General features: G+C 50.9%; 2 protein-coding genes across 8 annotated transcripts in view; one reads left to right on the top strand and one right to left on the bottom strand.

Moving 5' to 3' along the window:
- The window catches only part of LOC144378888 (uncharacterized), a 13,708-nt gene extending 4,078 nt beyond the window's left edge, over nucleotides 1-9,630 (bottom strand). For 3 of the 7 annotated variants that reach the window (XR_013440828.1, XR_013440829.1, XR_013440827.1), the window contains exons 1-2: nucleotides 8,641-9,630; nucleotides 1,948-2,081 (exon numbers count right to left, since the gene is read on the bottom strand). Coding sequence is in view for 3 of the 7 variants with exons in the window: in XM_078054219.1 (XP_077910345.1) it covers nucleotides 1,040-1,250; nucleotides 1,948-2,081; nucleotides 8,641-9,630 (1,335 nt within the window). In the remaining 4 variants the exon portion in view is untranslated. Of the gene's footprint in view, nucleotides 1-579; nucleotides 1,251-1,330; nucleotides 1,595-1,947; nucleotides 2,082-2,506; nucleotides 3,285-8,640 lie in introns of those variants that run through there. The other 4 variants (XM_078054221.1, XM_078054219.1, XM_078054220.1 and 1 more) reach the window with 4 other exon arrangements.
- YY1 (YY1 transcription factor) overlaps nucleotides 9,629-19,609 on the top strand; it is a 28,483-nt gene continuing 18,502 nt past the window's right edge. Inside the window, exon 1 of the mRNA XM_036100045.2 lies at nucleotides 9,629-10,295. Within this exon, the coding sequence (XP_035955938.2) occupies nucleotides 9,629-10,295 (667 nt within the window). The remainder of the gene's footprint in view (nucleotides 10,296-19,609) is intronic.

The following is a 19,609-nucleotide window of genomic DNA, read 5'->3' on the forward strand; positions in this document are numbered from 1 at the left end:
CTCTTTTTCTTTTGCTATGCCATGCTACCTTAAAACCCAGCTAAGGTTCTGGACTTGATTCCACATGCAGGAGGACAGGGGGCGGGGGGCAAGGGAGCAGCACCAGGTACGTCTGCTCAGACAGGCCCACCACGTGTCCTCCACTGGGCTGGCTCTGATTCCCTCCAGGAACAAGAGGCAAGCCACACACCATCCCTGCCCTCAGAGAATGTCCGATTTTGTGGGAAAGCAGAGCTGGTAACAGCCACTTTCATTATAATGTGGGAACAATGGTAACTATGGAAATACCCTTCCAAAGAAAGCTTCCCAGAGAGGTCACCTGAGCAGCTTTGGAAGACGAGTGAAGTTGGAGGAGGTAGGAAAGGACGTTTTGGGCAGAGGAAAAGGAACAGTCTGGAAACGAGGTTTGAGCTAGCACGGTGCACATGTCTGCAGGTGGTGTGAAGGCTAGAAAAAGAGGCCGCAGGGTCAGGAACGCCTTGCGAGGATGGTCGGTCCCAAGGCTCCCGGAGCCCTGAGAAGTTTGCAGCAAGGGAGCGATGTGCGCCCATCTGCAGGTTAGAAGGGGGACTGGCAGCGGGTGGAGCGGCTGGTTGGCTAACGCGTAGGTGACAGAGGGCCACAGCCTACTCGAGGACGGCAGGAGCAGGAACGGAGAGAAGTTGGTTTTGAAAAATATCTGCATCAACTCATTAGGAGCTGGTGGCTACACATGGGGGATGAGGGAGAGGGAGGAGTCCAAGATGAATTCCCAAATTCGGGCCTGAGCAAGGGGTGTGCTGGCGAGAGGAAAGTGCCGGAGGGCAGGGCTGGTGCAGACGGAGACACGGGGCAGCAGGCGGGGTGTCCCAGGGGCCACGGGCCACGGAGTCTGGAACAGTGGGGCGACGGCGCTCTGGGGTGAATCCAGGATAGACGCGGAGCTGAGTACAGCCAGCACGCAGGGGTCGGTGCGCGGGGGGCCGTCGGGAGCCACACGTGGGGATCTGGTGACCCAGGGGAGCACGCAGAACCAGGAGAGCGGCAGGAGGAAGAGAAGTCATGAGCGAGAAGATGGAGACCAAGCAGAGGGCGAGGACGGCCACCATGGGGGGTCCGGGGACACAGCAACCGCTGGTGCCAGGGGCAAGAGCAGGTGAGGGGGCGAGGTCAGCAAGCCTTCCTCCGTTTGGCCGGCGATGGGGCGGCCGGTAGACTGCCGGGAGCCACGGACCAAGTCAAGGCTGGAAAGGCAGATGGGCTCGGGACACCTAGCCGGGAGCAGAAGGAGAGAGGCAATGGCTAGAGAGAGCCTCGTTTTTATTTATTATTTATTTATTTCAAAATATTTTATTTATTTATTTGACAGAGACACAGCGAAAGAGGGAACACAAGCAGGGGGAGTGGGAGAGGGAGAAGCAGGCTTCCTGCTGAGCACGGAGCCTGATGATGATGCGGGGCTCGATCCCAGGACCCTGGGACCATGACCTGAGCGAAGGCAGACACCCAACGACTGAGCCACCCAGGCGCCCTGAGAAAGCCTCGTTTTTAAAGACCAGAAGAGATGCAATCCAATGAGTAGAGTCCGGAGTGAAGACAGCAGTGGCAGAGGGGCCTGGGGGAGCGGGGGCGGGGAGCAGAGCACAGGTGGAGCAGGGGGCTCAGCCAGCAGTGCTGCAGGGTCGAAGGGTGGAGGGGGCCGGCCTGCAGGGGAGGCGGCTACAAGAGGACAGCTGGCACCTGGACAAACCAATCTGGATCCCTCCAATTTTCCTCCAGTAGGAGGCTATGGGGGGGGGGGATGGACACAAGCACATTTCTTAAGGACTTTGAGGAAAGTAATTTAGAGAATTTGCTGAACACAGTGATGGAGGGAGGTGGAGTTAGGACAAGCAAGAAGACTTGTCAAGTGACATTAAATGCACAGCTGAGGCCGGACACCGTAAGTTACGGCAAAAGTCTACCTACGTGAGTGGTGTTCCCTCCAGCGGGCCCCAGGATTCCAGAAGTATAGAGACAAGAGTGGGTTGATCCAAGGGTTGAAGTTTTATCAGACAGGACAGGATGCTGAAGATGCTGGTAATTAGCCACGGATTTCCAGTCTGGGAAAGAAAGGAGGGATCAGAAAATGCAAGGTCTGGGGCGCCTGGGTGGCTCAGTCGTTAAGCGTCTGCCTTCGGCTCAGGTCATGATCCCAGGGTCCTGGGATCGAGCCCCGCATCGGGCTCCCTGCTCTGCGGGAAGCCTGCTTCTCCCTCCCCCCCTCCCCCTGCTTGTGTTCCCTCTCTCGCTGGTCTCTCTCTGTCAAATAAATAAATAAAATCTTTAAAAAGAAAAAAAAAAAGAAAATGCAAGGTCTGAGGCTGAAGTAAACGGTCAATGGGAGAGAAGGGGGAGTCGGAAAGGACAGGGCATCGGGGGTTTGAGATTCCAGACGTGGTGCTGCTCTTCGGCACGACAAGGATCGGGATATGGCAGCTGAAGGGGGGGAATGAGGTAATGGAATTGCAGAGACCAAAATACAGACCCGAGTGCCGGTGACTCAAGTCAGCTAAGGGCTGGCGTGGCTTGGGTTCGAGAGGAAGAGTGTAGATTAAGCGCCAGATCATCAATGAACACAGGAGCAGGTGAGGAGATCGTAGAGAGCGGTGTCTGGAACGGCATTAGCCTCATACCATGTCAGGGCGAGCACTGCCTTTGGAAGGATTTGGTCAAGACATCAACTAGGAAAAGATGCAGGTGATCCATGACTGCGTTCTTGCCACAAGGACAATGCCATTTGAACAGAACAGTGCAAGGACACTCCCAACCCATTCCTCGGGTAGTATTAGGATGGCACGGTGTAGAGAGGATAGTCCTTCCGGCCTACCCCCATCCTTTAAATCCCAAGTTCAAAACTGTTCGTGACCAAAGGGAGGAAAGAACCATGCACCAAAGTGTGCCAAGGAAGTCAGGTGGTTAACTCTACACGAGAATGTGGTTCACTGGCACACGGAGGAGAGACCAACAGCCTCCCTCTTCCCTGACCCCACCTCAGGTTGCTGTTTCTGTGGCAGCTGCTGAACCCCACCATCACAACGCCCCGCTAAGTCCCCTTGGGTTTACCACCCCTCCCCCCAACCAGGCAAAGCACCCGTGTCACAAGAAAAGTGAGCAGTAAGATACCAGCAGCTGGGTCTCAGTATAGACCCTTCCAAAGGGAGCTCCAATGTGGAGAAACAGTTCTGATTGACTCGGAAAACACAAAAGCAAGCTGTTTATTCTACTTTTAATAGACAGTAATCCATCTAGCTCACAGAGATTAAATACTTACCACAGATATGGCAAATCTCTTTAAAAAAAAAAAAAAGTCTGGCTAGTGTGTGATTTTTCATCTAGTTTAAGAAACCAAGGGAGCGCTGGGTCCTGTCTATAAGCCTCAGCCGTAAAGCCAGCCGTGCCTGAATGCAAAGCACAAGCCCGCGAAGTCCGACGAGTGGCAGGAGCTGGCTCAATCTAGGAAGGACAAGGGGAGGAAGAAAATATAACTGGTCCTGAAGAGTACAAGCACCCTACACACCCCAGCTGGGCATGTTACTCACCATGACCATGTACTCCCATAACGCCCGAAGACTGGCATTATTAGGCCTGTTTATAGCTCCGGAAATGGAGGGTTTATAGGTTACGAGCCTTTGCTGATGTTACACGGATAATAAACGGCACCATGGGGACCCAGACTGAAGCTCTGGTGACTCGTCTGCCCTTCCCACCCATGGGTTTTGCATTTGGTCTATCTTGCAAGGCCTGGAATTCCAAACGATTTCCGCTCTTAATCCCCAAGTTCAAGTGTGAATTCTGAATGGGGAATGGCTTATAAAAAACAACAAGACAAAAGAGGACATGCTGTTAGGAACTAAGTATGAGTGAGAAAACCGTAGCCAACCCCAACAGCACTTCCAGTGGATGAATCTGTTAATTTGAATTTCCAAGGCTAAAAATGAGCCTTATGGGCTTGCCCCAATATTTACAAATTTGTCACTGATTTATTTTATCTACTCCTTCGTCACATAGAAATTAACATAAAAGACAAAAAGGCTGGTATGCAGCCAAGTGCTGGGCCAGGCACTTTCTGGTTCCTTCAGCCTGTGAGTCCCAGCCGAGCTGTCCCTTACTCAGGAAGGCCTTTACCTGACAGTGTCACCACCTCTCCTCTTCTTCCTAGGACTTCACAAAACCAGAATCATGGCACATATCTGTAAGCCACCCGTTCACGACCTATCCTCTCCAGATCGCAGGCTCCATGAACACAAGTGTGTCATCCTGCTCACGGCTGTGTCCTCGGGGCACTCGGCAAGGGGAATGACCAGCCAGACTCACCGAACTCCCCAGGTCACTCCTTTTTACAGAGAAAACCCATCAGGGAGGCTGGTATCCCCCCCACTCTCAGCAAGGCCCACCTAACTCCCCAGTTCTTGTAAGCTGTTCCGTTCCACCACACTAACCTGCCTCACGCACCCAAATGCAGCGCCTATGCTGTGAAAGTCACCAAGGACTGAGAGAGAAATGCCTCCTCATTCTGTTCAGGTGCATACACTGCATGTGCCTGGCTGGGCAGGTGGGAGGAGTAACTGCAACGCAAAGAAGTCGATTTAGCCTCTCTTTGAAGGGCCATTCGACCAGCAAAGTAGAGGACAGCTAGGCTAATTTATTTTATTTTTTAAAAGATTTTATTTATTTATTTGACAGAGAGAGACAGCGAGAGAGGGAACACAAGCAGGGGGAGTAGGAGAGGGAGAAGCAGGCTTCCCGGTGGTGCAGGGAGCCCGATGTGGGGCTCGATCCCAGAGCCCTGGGATCACGACCTGAGCCGAAGGCAGATGCTTAACGACTGAGCCACCCAGGCGCCCCACAGCTAGGCTAATTTATTACTGAAGACTACAACTCTCCTTAGAGTTATGGGTAGTAACCAGATCCATTCACTGAAATAACCCACTTGACCTCAGGAAGAGAATTTGCCGAAGATCTTATAAAAGGACATAAAATGTTACATAAATGTTAGCTTAAGAGACACGTTCTGGGCGCCTGGGTGGCTCAGTTGGTTGAGCCACTGCCTTCGGCTCAGGTCATGATCCTGGAGTCCCGGGATCGAGTCCCACATCGGGCTCCCTGCTCAGCAGGGAGTCTGCTTCTCCCTCTGACCCTCCACCCTCTCATGTGCTCTCTCTCTCAAATAAATAAATAAAATCTTAAAAAAAGAAAAAAAAGAGACACGTCCTTACGGTATCTTACCACAACGAAACTCCAAATCTAACATACGCATCATGGAGAGAGGAGTATCCTTTTAATAGCCCAGATTTCACAGATCCCACAACCGAGAAGAACTACAGTTTAGATGATTAAGACAACAGGTAAACACCTATAGTATTTCATTTGACCTGTATTAATACAAACTAGGCATAACTAATTTAGATGAACAAGCAGGAAATTTCAACCTCATTTTCCCAAAGATTTTATTGGAAACTCAGCATGGACCTAAATTGGAACAGCATTCAAGCTCCCCCCCATCCCACCCCAAAATGCAGATCCTAGCTCTACCAGACCCGGCAACGTGACCTTGTGACTTTGAGTGGCTCCCTCAGCTGCTTTCCCTGGGGGCAAAATGCAAAAAATTGCCCACAGCTCTAACATTCTTCATCCTGCCACTCAAGCAGAAAGCACTAACTACCTACTGGAGATAACCTTGCAAGGAATAAACATTAGAACTAACCAAAAGCAATTTCATTTCACAAAGAAGCTACATTCATTTGTGGTAAGGGAAATTATTCAGCGTCATGAGTTCATTACCTGAATCATTCCCAATCTGTCAGAGATACACATAAGGTACAATGAGATCTAACAGCTAGCCTCCTTATAATCCATAAATAAGACATCGTCTGAAAAGGGGAGAAATACCAGCATCTGCTAACTCACATCCTTTATTCTTCCGCTCACTCCTGAACTTCGCCCTTTCCACGTGTGTCCCTAAACCACGCACTCTTTAATAAAAACTGAGTTTGAGCATTTAATGGAGGTTTTGGGAAAGAAACCACTAGGAAAATGAGGGAGGCAGGAGACTTCAAGAGTTGTGGCCAACAGTCCACATCTTTGTCCTGCTACCATCCTGATCAAGTGGCCAAGGGGCACATTCCATGTACGGTATCTGTCACCACATCTCAGCCATTAGTGAGCTCGGACTTCTCTCCTGCTCTGAGAAAACTTTGCATGACTTTTAGGATTCTTCCGATATTCTGGTTTTTTCCGCAGTTGTTGACATTCATCTCTGTGGTAGCCTGGAAGCCTTGTGCAAAGTCAGAGCCTTTGAGACACTTGAAATGGTCAAACGCTATCACACACAACTCCTGTCATGGTACTTTCAACTTCATTTTTTGATGAATCAAAAAAAGCAAACAATCATTCCATGTGCAAGGCACTCAGCTGTAGATGGACACAGCCATGATCTTTGCCCTCATAGTTAGAAGGGTAAAAGCACCCAAACGCTGGTGTAAGAAATACCAGCTTAAATAAATGTTAATTGTTTGTCCTATTAAAAACGGACTCCAGACATTCAGAGGGAACGCTCATTGGCTGAATGGGCTCATTCTGCCCAAACCGAAGAGTAAAAGCAGTAAAATTATCCCTACTTTTAGAGTCCCAAGGCTCTGAAGTGGCAATTTAACCTGTCTTTTTAAATTGATTTTCACCTTTAGTAGCAAGTGCAAGCAGGCTAGAGCCAATGCAGCGTACCATCTTTGCACATCTAGTCACACCATCCTTCATAGCTAAAGAGCTGAAGGTAAGAATACCTCCCACCACAGAAAACTCAAGGCCTATGTTAACAGGTCACCTGCTCTGGGGCAAGTTTTGTTGTTTTAGGGAGAGGGAGAGTGTGAGTAGGGGTGGCAAAGGAGGGGGAGACGGAGAGAAAGAATCTCAAGCAAGCAAGCCCAGCGAAGAACCCGACTTGGAGCTCAATCTCACGACCCTGAGCCCAAAATCAAGAGTGGGACGCTTAACTGACTGAGCCACCCAGGCGCCCCTGCTCTGGGGCAAGTTTTAAAAAGCTATTCCTGGAGGGGTGCCTGGGTGGCTGTCGATTAAATGCCTGACTCTTGGTTTCCGCTCAGTGGTGATCTCAGGGTTGGGGGGATGGGGCGTGGAGGGGCCTGCTTGAGATTCTCTCTCCCTCAGCCCCTCCCCGCCCGACACTTGCTCCCTCTCTCTAAAATAAATCCTTAAAAGCTATTCGTGGAGCAGGTGCTGGGACAGCACTTAGGAACATCTTAATGCTGTGTCACACCTGCCACCCTTCCCAGCTTTCTCCACTTGATGGTGAACATCTACAGATCTACCACCTAGGAGCTAGGCTACCTAAGCAGGTACACCCCCACCATTTCTCTTGTATCTGTGGGTAAATATCAACTACTTAGACATTTTCCCATCAATTACTGGAGAGTGGGGAAAGTGAAATTAAGCCACATAAAAAAATTCTCCCACAACTGGTTTTCACTTGTGAAATATTTATGCACAATTTATAAGCTATGAAGCCAGAAATGACTTATTTCAACAGATTTGACTTTGCCAAACTGTGTGGGTGCAGCACTCCAAGGGGAATTACTCAGGTTTTGAAACTCAAATTCAAAGAGAAAATGATCTAATTTTTCACTCCTTACACTAAAATTCTCAAAAGTCAAGTTAAACGGCATTTAGAAATAAGAACTAAATTGATCAAGTCACTTTTTAATCAGAATGCATCATCTTTTCTCTAACACGTTATGAAAGACACCCGCTTGTTTAGCAAGTTCGACCTAAGATTAATGGATCACAGTCCAGAATAATCATGGGCTTCAACTGCAGGAACACTCTTCCAAGAGCTCAAGGAATTCACACGGCGTTAAACCGGCCAAACGAGTACAACAGAGATAACGCCTTCCCAGAATTTCAGTTTTCCAAGATTTTCTTAAAAACCAGGGAGTCTTTATTTTTATTGCTTTAAACCAACTGTCAGGGGGACCAAAAAGCTGAGTAAGGTCAAATCACCTCGCTGCAACATAGCTAGCTATTCAGATTCGGGAAGGCTTAACTTGCCGTCAATTCGCGCCCGGAAAAATCCGGGCTCTGTTGCAGGGCAGGTGTAATGGAGAACACAGCGGGTACACCGTGGAGCTCTCAAGGATGAGACCAATGCAAAGCCTGGTGGGCACAAGGAGGAGTGTCTACGAAAGTGAGAAATAGGTGAAGACGGTGGTCAAGGGAAACACTGATTGGCTGGAGAGCGAAGAAAGAGAAGCTCCGAAGGAAATTCTAGAAAGCCATAAGGAGCCGAGCCACACGACGAGCGGCAGGCGCCCTGGGGTTCCAAGCTCTACAGGGAAGCGGGCACCCAACGGCCCCGTCTCGGGTTTCCGCGGGTCACAAAAGGATAACGGACATCCTCCCAACGGTGGACCTGGGGGCTCCGCGCGCCGCTTCCGCTCGGCCGCCCCGCCCCGCCCCGGCCGCCCGGCGCGGCCCACCTGAACTCGGCCCCCGGGCCCGCCGCGGCGCGGGGACGGGCGCTCGCGGCGCGATGCGGGCCCGCGGCGGCCCGCGGACATGCTCCTCTGCGGCCCGCCCGCCTTTGTTCGCCTGGCCTTCCACACTCACCGCCGCCATCGCCCGCCCGGAGCCAGGCGCCACGAGCAAACGCCGCCCGACGCGAAAAAGGAAGCACAGGCGTTTCTCGTCAAAGCAGACTTTATTGGGCGCCGGGGCCGCCCCGCGCGGGCCGCCCGCTCCCCCGCGCGGCCCCCGGGCCGATCGCCGGCCGAAACCCCGCGCGCGGCCGGCCCCGCCCTGCCCCGCAGGACCCCTCCCCCGCGGCGCCGGGGGCCGCGCACCGCTCACCGGCTCCCGAGGCGGCGGCTGCAGCGGCGACGCCCCGCTCCCGAGTGTGGCCCGGGCCCGGGGCGGCGGATTTCGCTGCTGTGGCACCGCGGAGGGCGGGAGCCACGCGACTCGCGGCGGCGGCGGCGGCGGCGCGCTGACGTCACGCGCCGCGGCCAGCCAGCGCGCGCGGGGGCCGCCCCGTCGACCCCAATCCGGGAGGAGCCCGGGTGAGTGGGCGGGGCCGCGGTGGCGAACGGGCAGATCGATTGGCAGAGGAGGAGGAGCGAGAGGGCCAGCGGGCGAGTGGGAGCGAGGCGGGGCGGGCCGAGGCCAGCGCGGAAGTCTCGCGAGGCCGAGCCTGAGCGGAGTGTGGCGGCGGCGGCGGCGGCGAGATCTGGGCTCGGGGTGAGGAGTTGGTATTTGTGTGGAAGGAGGCGGAGGCGCAGGAGGAAGGGGGAAGCGGAGCGCCGGCCCGGAGGGCGGGAGGAGGCGCGGCCAGAGCGGGTGGCCGAGGCGCGGCGAGGCGGGGCGCCGGGGCGAGCAGCGGCCGAGCGAGCGCGGGGCGCACCGAGGCGAGGAGGCGGGGAAGCCCGCCGCCGCCGCCGCCGCGCCCGCCCCTTCCCCCCGCCGCCCGCCCCCTCTCCCCCCTCCCGCCCGCCGCCTTCCTCCCTCTGCCTTCCTTCCCCACGGCCGGCCGCCTCCTCGCCCGCCCGCCCGTAGCCCCGGAGCCGAGGCCGCCGCGGCCGTGGCGGCGGAACCCTCAGCCATGGCCTCGGGCGACACCCTCTACATCGCCACGGACGGCTCGGAGATGCCGGCCGAGATCGTGGAGCTGCACGAGATCGAGGTGGAGACCATCCCAGTGGAGACCATCGAGACCACGGTGGTGGGCGAGGAGGAGGAGGAGGACGACGACGACGAGGACGGCGGCGGCGGCGACCACGGCGGCGGGGGCGGCCACGGGCACGCGGGCCACCACCACCACCACCACCACCACCACCCGCCCATGATCGCGCTGCAGCCGCTCGTCACCGACGACCCGACCCAGGTGCACCACCACCAGGAGGTGATCCTGGTGCAGACGCGCGAGGAGGTGGTGGGCGGCGACGACTCGGACGGGCTGCGCGCCGAGGACGGCTTCGAGGACCAGATCCTCATCCCGGTGCCCGCGCCGGCCGGCGGCGACGACGACTACATCGAGCAGACGCTGGTCACCGTGGCGGCGGCCGGCAAGAGCGGCGGCGGCGGCTCGTCGTCGTCGGGCGGCGGCCGCGTCAAGAAGGGCGGCGGCAAGAAGAGCGGCAAGAAGGGCTACCTCGGCGGCGGGGCCGGGGCGGCGGGCGGCGCGGACGCGGGCAACAAGAAGTGGGAGCAGAAGCAGGTGCAGATCAAGACCCTGGAGGGCGAGTTCTCGGTCACCATGTGGTCCTCAGGTGAGCGCCGGCGCGCGCCGGCCCCCGGGATGTTTTTGTTTTGAAGGGAAGCCATGTTTTATGTGTGTGATGGGCGCCGCCATCTTCTTCGCAGGGCAAGTATGGCGGCCCCAAAAGATGGCGGGCCGCGGCGGGGGCGGCGGGCGGCGGGCCGGCGGGCCGAAGATGGCGGCGGGAGGCGCGGCGCCGCCCGCTAGGCCGCAATGGCGTAGTTTCCCCGGGCGGGGCGGCCGCGCGGCGCGGGGCGGGGCGGCGCGGCGGGGCGGGGCGCGCTCGGGCCAACGGACGGCCGCCGGCCCGTTGTCCGCCGCCCCCGCCCGGCTGGCTCCGCGCGAGGCCCGGGGGGCGCGCGGGGCGGGCCGGCGGCGGGGCTGTGCGGACCTCGCGCCCGGGCGGGCAGCTCGCCGCCGCCCCCGCTCCTGCTGTCGCGGGGGGCGCACCCGTGCCCCCGCTCCGCCCCCTTCCCCAGACCCTCAGCTGCTCCCGAGAGGCGCCTTCCGCTCCCACGCCCGGCGCGCAGGCCGGACCCTGCCCGCGGCCGCGCTCCCCGCGCTCGCCTCGGTGGGGCGGGACTTGGACGGCACGTAGGGCTCGCGTGTGCGGGCTCCGCGCCACCAGGGCCTGTCACCGCGCTGCCGGCGAGGTCCTCGCCTCGGTCCCCCCCACCCCCCCGCGGCACGTCGGAGAGAGGGTCCGCGAGGTTTTGTAGGTGGTTCTTAACCCTTCGCGTTTGGGGAGGTTTCTTTTTCTTAAGTGTTTGTGTGTCTGCAGATAGGTCGGTTGGCTGCACCGCTGGGGACGTTTGTCACTAAATTAATAAAATGGAGCATTTTAAGTCTTTGCTCGCTTTTTAGTGGATAGTAGGCGACCCAACTTTTCCTGTGAAGAGAAAGATTCTAGAAAGCCAGAGAAAATAGGGCAAAAGGGACTTACCTGCGTGTTTCAGTTTTCCCTTTTTTTACTTTATAACTGTGGAAAGCTGTTTCTTTCATGTCACTGTCCTGTTACATTATTCACATGCTATCTAGTTAAATTGTCAGCCTAATAAACAGACTTGAGAGTGACTTGCCGTGGCTAGTTAATCTAGTACTTGTGATGATTACACTTAGTTCTAAGTTTAAGTTGCAGAATCCCCCCCCCCCGCCCCCCGTTGCGGTAAGGCTGTTTCATCAGTTGTCAGGATGGAGCCTCAAAGTGCGATGACCCTTGAGTATTGAAGGACTGTAACGATTGAGATGAACAGATGAAGTAGCACGTGAAAAGGCTGGACTGGAAGGCTGGTCTGGTTCCATACTGGAAGCCTCTGACGAGGTAACTGACGTTGTTGGACGGATCTAGGACTCAGCTGAGCAAAGGGAGCCGAGTTGCTGCCACAATTTAATAGCAAGTGTTAAGGGGCGCTGCTGTTCTGGATTTCATAGTGCCTTGTGGAAGTCTGAGGAGTTTGAGTTTGAATTAAATGAAACCTGTCTACTTACTTACTTAATGGTTATCAGAGTACCTTCTGTAGATTTGGTAGCATGCACACTGATCGTGTTGGAACCAAAAATCATGTCTTTTCATTAACATGCAGAATTAAGAGAGGGGTGAATCGGTTATTGTTGAGTTTTGCTGAATTCATGATCCCATCTGAAATTAGATATTGATAGAAAGATACGTTAACTGTAAAACTAAATTTACTTTTTCTCATGGTGAGGACATGTTGGTTTTATAGAAATTTAGAAAACCAGGGTGTTTTATATATTCTGTATTTGATCTTACCAAATTGCTCGCTTACTTCTTCAAGAAAATTTGGTAATGGAGGCTTTACTTGATGAAGTGATGTGTATCAAGTCAGCCAGTCAGGGGCGGAGGTCTGAGGGGCCTGACTAATGGGAGTTAATTTACAATTAAGTCAGCATTTAAAAGTCATTATTTCCCCTGTGCAAGTGGCTGCTTACAGAGTTGCACAGTTTGGGGTTATTTTAATGCCCATTTCTTTGCTGAGTTAGTTGCCTGGTGCATTACAGAGTACTCTGTGCCTAAAGGTAGTTATAAATATTTGATGGCAATAACATAGTAAGGCCTGTTTCCTCAGACATGTTTTGTGGTGAACTATCCTGTCCCCCTTCCTTGTCCTTGTGGTTTGGAACTGTTAGCAAAGAGAAGCTAAATAGTTTGTGATTAACTGTGCACACCCCAAGTTCAAATTCTGAATATAGTGGAATCTTAGGAACTGAAATAAGGAGATAATTGATAATAGGTGAAGAAATCAAAGCAGGTTAATTGTTAAGCTGAATTTCTCAGTGTGTGTGTGGACTGCAGTAGGCAATATGTCAGTGCTTTCACAGACTCAGTCTCGTCTGATCCCAGGAAGAAGAGTTTGAACGCCACGGTGGTTTCACCAGAACAGTCCTTTGGATGGGAATGAGCTGCGAGGTGATCTTTTTGCCTAAGTCTAAGCTTAGTTACCTGAAGTTCTTATAAAAAAAATTGTGCACAGGGTATTCTCAGGGCTCCAGTTACTTGTTAGTACCCCTGGCTAAAAAAAAACTTAGTGGGAGCCAGCATGTTTGTGGAAACCAAATCTTTGGATTTTATGGGTTTCTTTTGCTTGTGTGCCGTCTTGTTCTAATTGCCCCCAGAGTCACAGCAGTCTGTGTGATTGGCATCTCTTTGATGGAATAACGGCAAAGGAAATCTAGTGGTTCTATACCAGAGTAGCTTTAGACCTGGAATGGTCCTTGGAGATCTGCTTTTTTCTTTCCCCTTTTTTAACTGATGTAATTCACATGGGCGCAGTTCAGTGGCTTCTGCTGTATTCACCAGGTTGTGTGGCCATCACCGCTAGCTAATTCCGCAACATTTTCATCATCTCAAAAAGAAACCCCATACCCGTGAGCAGACACTACCCATTTCCCCTCTCCCTCCAGCCCCTGGCCACCACTGATCTACTTTGTGTTTCTCTGGATTTGCCCATTCCAGCCATTTCATTTAAATGGAATCGTAACAGTCTGTGGTCTTGTGTGTCTGGCTTAGCCTGGGTTCAAGGTTCATCCACATTGTTGAGTGTACTTTATTCCTTTTTAAGGCTGAGTAAGATTCCGTAGCGTAGGTACTGGAGCAAGACCTGCTTGTTTTTTTTTTTTTTTTTTTTTTTAAAGATTTTACTCATTCTTTGATAGAGAGAAGGAGAGATAGCAAGAGAGGGAATACAAGCAGGGGGAGTGGGAGAGGGAGAAGCAGGCTTCCCGCGGAGCAGGGAGCCCGATGTGGGGCTCGATCCCAGGACCCTGGGATCATGACCTGAGCCGAAGGCAGACGCTTAACGACTGAGCCACCCAGGCGCCCAAGACCTGCTTGTTTTTGCACATGAGAAGATGAAGGCTCAGTGAGGCTGAGCATGTTGCGGTATTTCATCACACTTCAGTTGTGTCTTTAACATGCGTAATCCACTGTTTTAAGGCCCCCGTTTACTTTTGGTTTTTTTCCTGGCATGTGATTAATGAACATTTCCATGTGGCCAGATGTAGGGCACAGTCTCATATGTATATCTTTCCCTAGATTGTCATCAGTATTGTATAGGAGTGACATCCTATCTTATAGAGCTTACTGTAAACCACTTAGTCATGGCGAAGTAGGGAAGCTCATGATAAAAGCTGAGTATTTAAAACATTTAGGGCTTTTTAAAAACTTTATTTATTCATTTGAGGGGGGGAGAGTTCCCCCACCTGTGGCGGGGGGGGGAAGTAGAGGGAGAGGGAGAGACTCTCAAGCAGACTCCTCTCTGAGCAAGGAGGGCTTGATCTGTGGCTCGATCTCACAACCCTGAGATCATGACCTGAGCTGAAATCAAGAGTCAAATGGATGCCTAACTGACCCAGGTACCCCTAAAACATTTAGTTTTGAGAGAAACCTAAGAAGGCTTTAAAATTTGAGGTTTCAGGTATTTAGAAATTGTGACCTTCACTCAAGGCTGTTGGTATTTTACTTATCTTTGTTAGACCAAATATAGAAGTGCTTTATGATGGATTGAGCAAAGCATCTAAGACCAGAAAACCATTGATACTAAGATCAGTAAAGTGAAAGAAGGTTGAAAAGTATTTGTTTCTCAGTTCTTTATATTCAGAAAGTTCAAGTTTGCTAAAAGTTACTAGTCCTGACCATTTGCCACTCCTCTGTGGGTTTTCCACCTCCTCCTCCTTTACCTGTTTGTCCTTAACTAGAGATGCCATGCACAGAAATTCCCACGGAGCCAAGCCACAGACGCACCCCCTTCCCCAAAGTGATCTTGTCAAGCCTGTGACCTACATGGGGCACTCTAAGTCATAGATTCTGATTCCTGACCCCGTAGTTCTGGAAGTGGGCTTGCTGATCCAGCCTCTGTGCTGTCAGACTCTCCGCTCCAGGTTGTTCACCTCTCCTCTTCCTCCCACCGGCAACAGCTGACTCCCCCTGGTGGGAAAGGAAAAATCCCTATTAGGAAAAGGTCAGGACTGGTGACCTTACCTACAACTAGCATTTTAGGCTTTGAAAGAGAAGAAATAAAATAATAACTTTAAAAATGTATGCTAGACTCCTGGGTGTTTATTTACCAAAGGCTTCCTGGTTTTTTTGTTGTTGTTGTTGAAGTCTGCTTAGTAAGGTGGGTTTGTTTTAAGGCTGAGAAGTTTAGGGGCCTGTAACAGGTTATTAGCAAAAAACAGTTATTAGAAGGAACATTTCTTAAGATCTGCATTCCTTTGTTAACTCCTGATCTCCTCTTCCCAGGGGACCATTCTGTGAACTCTGCTTTTCTTCCCATAGGAGGAGTACATGAAAGTGAAAACTTGTTAAAATTTTTAAATCTGAATATTTACCAGTGGGTTGTATTCTCTAATATTGTTGGGTAAACATTCAAACCTTGTATTTGTAAAATTCGGCATCTGAAATGCTACTTGGAGGTTGACAATAACATTAATTTCATTACTGTTAGCAGAATATCAGGAAGATGTGGAAGTTAGTTGACTGTACCGTGTGAGTTTGTACTTTCCTATGTGTGGTGGACCTAATTACAGTACGTGAGAGAACCGTTTCCCATTCCCAAGTGCCTTGTGTTAGTGGGTCCCATTCTGTTTAATTTCGTGATTAATTATCAATAACAGCAAGCCCAGTGGTTTCTGGGAATCATATTAGCAACAGCATCAAATTTCCACTTTAGAGGGCACTGACCAAAGTCTCTTGCTTTGGAATATCTTAACTTCTGACCTTGGTTTCTTTGTAAAATGACTTCCTTTAGAAAAATTCTGCTCCTTCCCGAACTCCTACATGACGGTAGGAAGCAGTACTCACTTTCTTAAAGCAGAACTCTTAAATTTTTTTTTTTTTTTAAAGATTTTATTTATTTATTTGACACAGAGAGAGAGAGAGAGGAATCACAAGCAGGCAGAGTGGCAGGGAGCGGCAGAGGGAGAAGCAAGCTTCCCGCGGAGCAGGGAGCCCGATGTGGGACTCGATCCCAGAGTGGGATCGTGACCTGAGCCGAAGGCAGACGCTTAACGACTGAGCCACCCAGGCGCCCCCAGAACTCTTAAATTTTAACGTGACCTGGTGAATGAGGTATTACGAACTCTGGAGTAAAATTCTTAATAACTATTCGATGCCTTTGGTGGTCTCAGATAGGATTAAACATGAAGACGATGTAAATGGTTGTGAAGGACTTTTTTTCTTGTGTAAATGATCTCCCTTAAATATAAGAAGTGAGAAGGGAAGGAGGCCGCCCTGGCTGTGCTGGAGACTGTTCCGTTGGAGCCCGGACCCTGTTTCTTCTAGGAGAGTCACAGACTTCAGTAGAATTTCTAGTATTTCACAGGTGATCACACTCTTGAAAACACCCCGAAGTGTCTTTCTCTTTTGGCAGTTCTCAACTCAATCCTCTTTCCTTCTTTTCCTTTTGTCTTCTAGCTCCTAGGCACCCAGAAACTTTGAGGGAGAGAAGCTGCTGCTTCTCCAAATTGACAGTTGGCTTTTAATTTCTTACTTTGTTGGTAACTCACTTATAGTTTATGCTAATACATGGTTCCTGTATTAAATAGATGTTATAGATTCTTTTTTTTTTTTTAAGATTTTATTTATTTGACACAGAGAGACAGCTAGAGAGGGAATACAAGCAGGGGGAGTGGGAGAGGGAGAAGCAGGCCTCCCGCTGAGCAGGGAGCCCGACGCGGGGCTCGATCCCAGGACCCCGGGATCACGACCTGAGCTGAAGGCAGACGCTTAACGACTGAGCCACCCAGGCGCCCCATAGATTCCTTTTTTCTTAAGATTTATTTATTTTAGAGAAAGCATGAGTGTGTGTTGGGGGGGTGGAGGGACAGAGGGCAGAGGGAGAGAGAATCTGAAACCGACTCTGTGCTGATCGCAGAGCCTGATGCGGGGCTAGATCTCATGACCCCAAGATCATGACCTGAGCGGAAACGAGGAGTCGGATAGTTAACCGACTGAGCCACCCAGGCGCCCCGATTTTTATAGATTCGTAACAAGGACTACATACAGACTTCTGGATTTCATGTCTGGGGATCTAGGCACACACTCTCTGTACCTTCCTGAATTTTCTGAGGCTTCTATCAGATAGCTTCACTCCTCTGCTTAAAAATCCCTCTAACACAACAATGTGTTGTTACTTAACGTCACTGAACTGTAGATTTAAAATGGCAAATACTGTGTTTTGTGTTTTCACATACACACACATCCTGCAGATGTCTCATCACATTCAGTAAAATCCAAACTCCTTATCACGAGGCCACACTTGATTTGGCCCCTGCGTTCCTTTCCTCTTTCTCCTTCCTACCTCCACTCCCTTTGTGCACCAGCCTCACCAGCCCTCTTTCCATTCCTTGAGCTTGTTTCTTTGCTCTTACCTCTGCCTCTAGTGCGGTGACCCCAGATGTTCATTCTTGTGCTGCCTTGTTGTTCACATCTCTGCTCTCAGGAGGCCTTCCCTGGTCTTCCACTCTCACTCTGGCTCCTGACCCTGTTTTATTCTCTTTGTAGCAGTGTCTGAAATTATCTTGCTTTTTTTCTTTTAACCTGCTTCTTTCTGCTTCCTCTAGAGAATAAGTTTTGGGCCTGTAACCCCCCAGCCTTAGGATGGCACTAGGCATATAGAAGATTCTCGGTCTGTAACCGAGTGAATGAGCACATGGAAATTATGCAGTAAGGCAGAATCATGGCCTAGAGACCAGAATACATTCATCCTCCTCTCTGACCGCATAGGTGAAAAGTATGAAGGGTGAAAAGAGGATGTGCAGGAGTGTTCCCTTTATAGGAAAGGCATGGACTACACAGTCAATCCTAGTTTCAAATCCTAGATCTGCCACTTAAATGCGCTTCTTCAGATACATGACTTGGCATTTCTGAGGCTTATTTCTTAAACCAAACACATGGGGTTAGTGTCTTTGAGGTTTTGTTTGCGTTGAGGAATAGGACAGTTGCCAGCATGAAGCAGGTACTCAGTGAATGATATTATCTCGTCTTAAGGTCTCTCTTAGTGGGGAAACGTGGAAACAGCCTATGACTGATTTCTGCCTGTTGCTTAGCAATGAATCTCAAGTAGTTAGCTCTCCTCCCCCTTTCCCCTGTGAAGGTTTGGGTGATGGCAGTGGTGAGTCGACGATGTTTTTGCCATAAGTCACCTAGAAAGGTCAGACCAAAGAGCTGACGGCCTAAGATGAAAGGTGTGGGTGAACAAGATCTAGCCAACCCATATAAGTAAGTAAGTAGATGAATAAATATGTGAATCGGTGAAAAAAGAAAATCAGGATCACAGAAAAAAAGGAAGCATGAGGGTCAACTCTCATGAGCTTCCTGGCAGTTGAGATAAAAAAAGAAAGCATACTATTGATGACTGATTCTAGCCAAGATGAGAAAAACTTGTAGGGAAATCAAGCTTTTCTGAGGACTGAATTCTTAGGTAAACTGCTTATATATGAAGAGGACCACTGAGTCACAGTGTACAGATTCCAGCCGGTGTGGTGTCCAGAATGTCACGTGGTGTCTTAGAACAGCCAAAAACTTAAAATGTAACTTAATTGAAGGCGACTCAGAATTTTCCATGTTCTTTACATGCTTACTCTCCTTTAACAAAAGTTGAACATTCTTTCACAACCATAAAGCGTGGGACCTGCTGTTCCCCTTGAGCCCAGGAGGGTGGGGAAAGTGGAACAAAGGTGTTCTGGTGAGTTCCTCCCTGTGTTCCCAGACACAGTGGCTGCCATTTAAAGCCTTCTCTGGTTTCAGCCTTACCGGTGGTCTTCTCTTTTTCAAGAAACGAAGAAAGCAAGCAAGGTTCAGTGACAGGAGCGAAAGGCCTCTTGAAGGAAGGAGGTCTGGGCTTTGGAGAGCAGAGTGGATGGGGGGGTGGGGGTGAGAGGTGGGCAGAGGGGAAGGTTCCTCCCAGTGCTGAGGAACATGGCCGGAGGGCTGCTGTGGTAGGTGTGGGGAGGGCAGGTCAGACCACTTTTTTTTTTTTTTTAAAGATTTTATTTATTTATTTGAGAGAGAGAGAATGAGAGAGAGCACATGAGAGGGGGGGGAGGGTCAGAGGGAGAAGCAGACTCCCTGCCGAGCAGGGAGCCCGACGCGGGACTCGATCCAGGGACTCCAGGATCATGACCTGAGCCGAAGGCAGTCGCTCAACCAACTGAGCCACCCAGGCGCCCACCAAATCATTTGAATACAAAGTGTGTACCCCACTTATAGGTGGTATTGGCTAGATTTTGTTTTTCGTATCTTCCATCTGAGGCCGTTTTACTTTGGTCTGGTTGTTGTAGGTCATCTGCCTTTAGCCAGGGTTAGTGAGTACTGGAATCACCTGATCCAGATTCGACCAGAAGTTCTCGTTAAGACATTTTCTCCTACCACACTACCCCTACCCCCTTTGAGTCGGTGACCTATATTCTCAGCTTTTTCCAACTTGGGATTCTGAAATTTGGTTTTAATTTGCTTTTGTCCAGTTGTGTTCTGGTAATCACAGTCATAAATGTTAAGCTGGTTGTAGAAACTCACTGCAGTGAAACTTCTCATGCCATTGACCCTTTCTCCCTGAAACAGTGGAGAGAGAATTAGCTAAGTCCTGCCTTCAAGGAAAACTCCAGAGAGGCATGTGTATGTGCAACAATTGTTTTGTATGTGTAATAATTTTTAAAGGAGCTCTAGATATTTTGCTTCATGAACTTGCTTTGCCTAGATGTGTATTCCATATTACCCCATTGCCAGCCAGTAAGCATACATATTTGACATTCAGAGCAGATCAGTTAACACCTTCTTCCCCCCTCTACAGAGCAGATCTGTTTCAG

This window comes from Halichoerus grypus, chromosome 8 (genome assembly GCF_964656455.1).
Source record: "Halichoerus grypus chromosome 8, mHalGry1.hap1.1, whole genome shotgun sequence".
NCBI classification, from domain to species: domain Eukaryota; kingdom Metazoa; phylum Chordata; class Mammalia; order Carnivora; family Phocidae; genus Halichoerus; species Halichoerus grypus.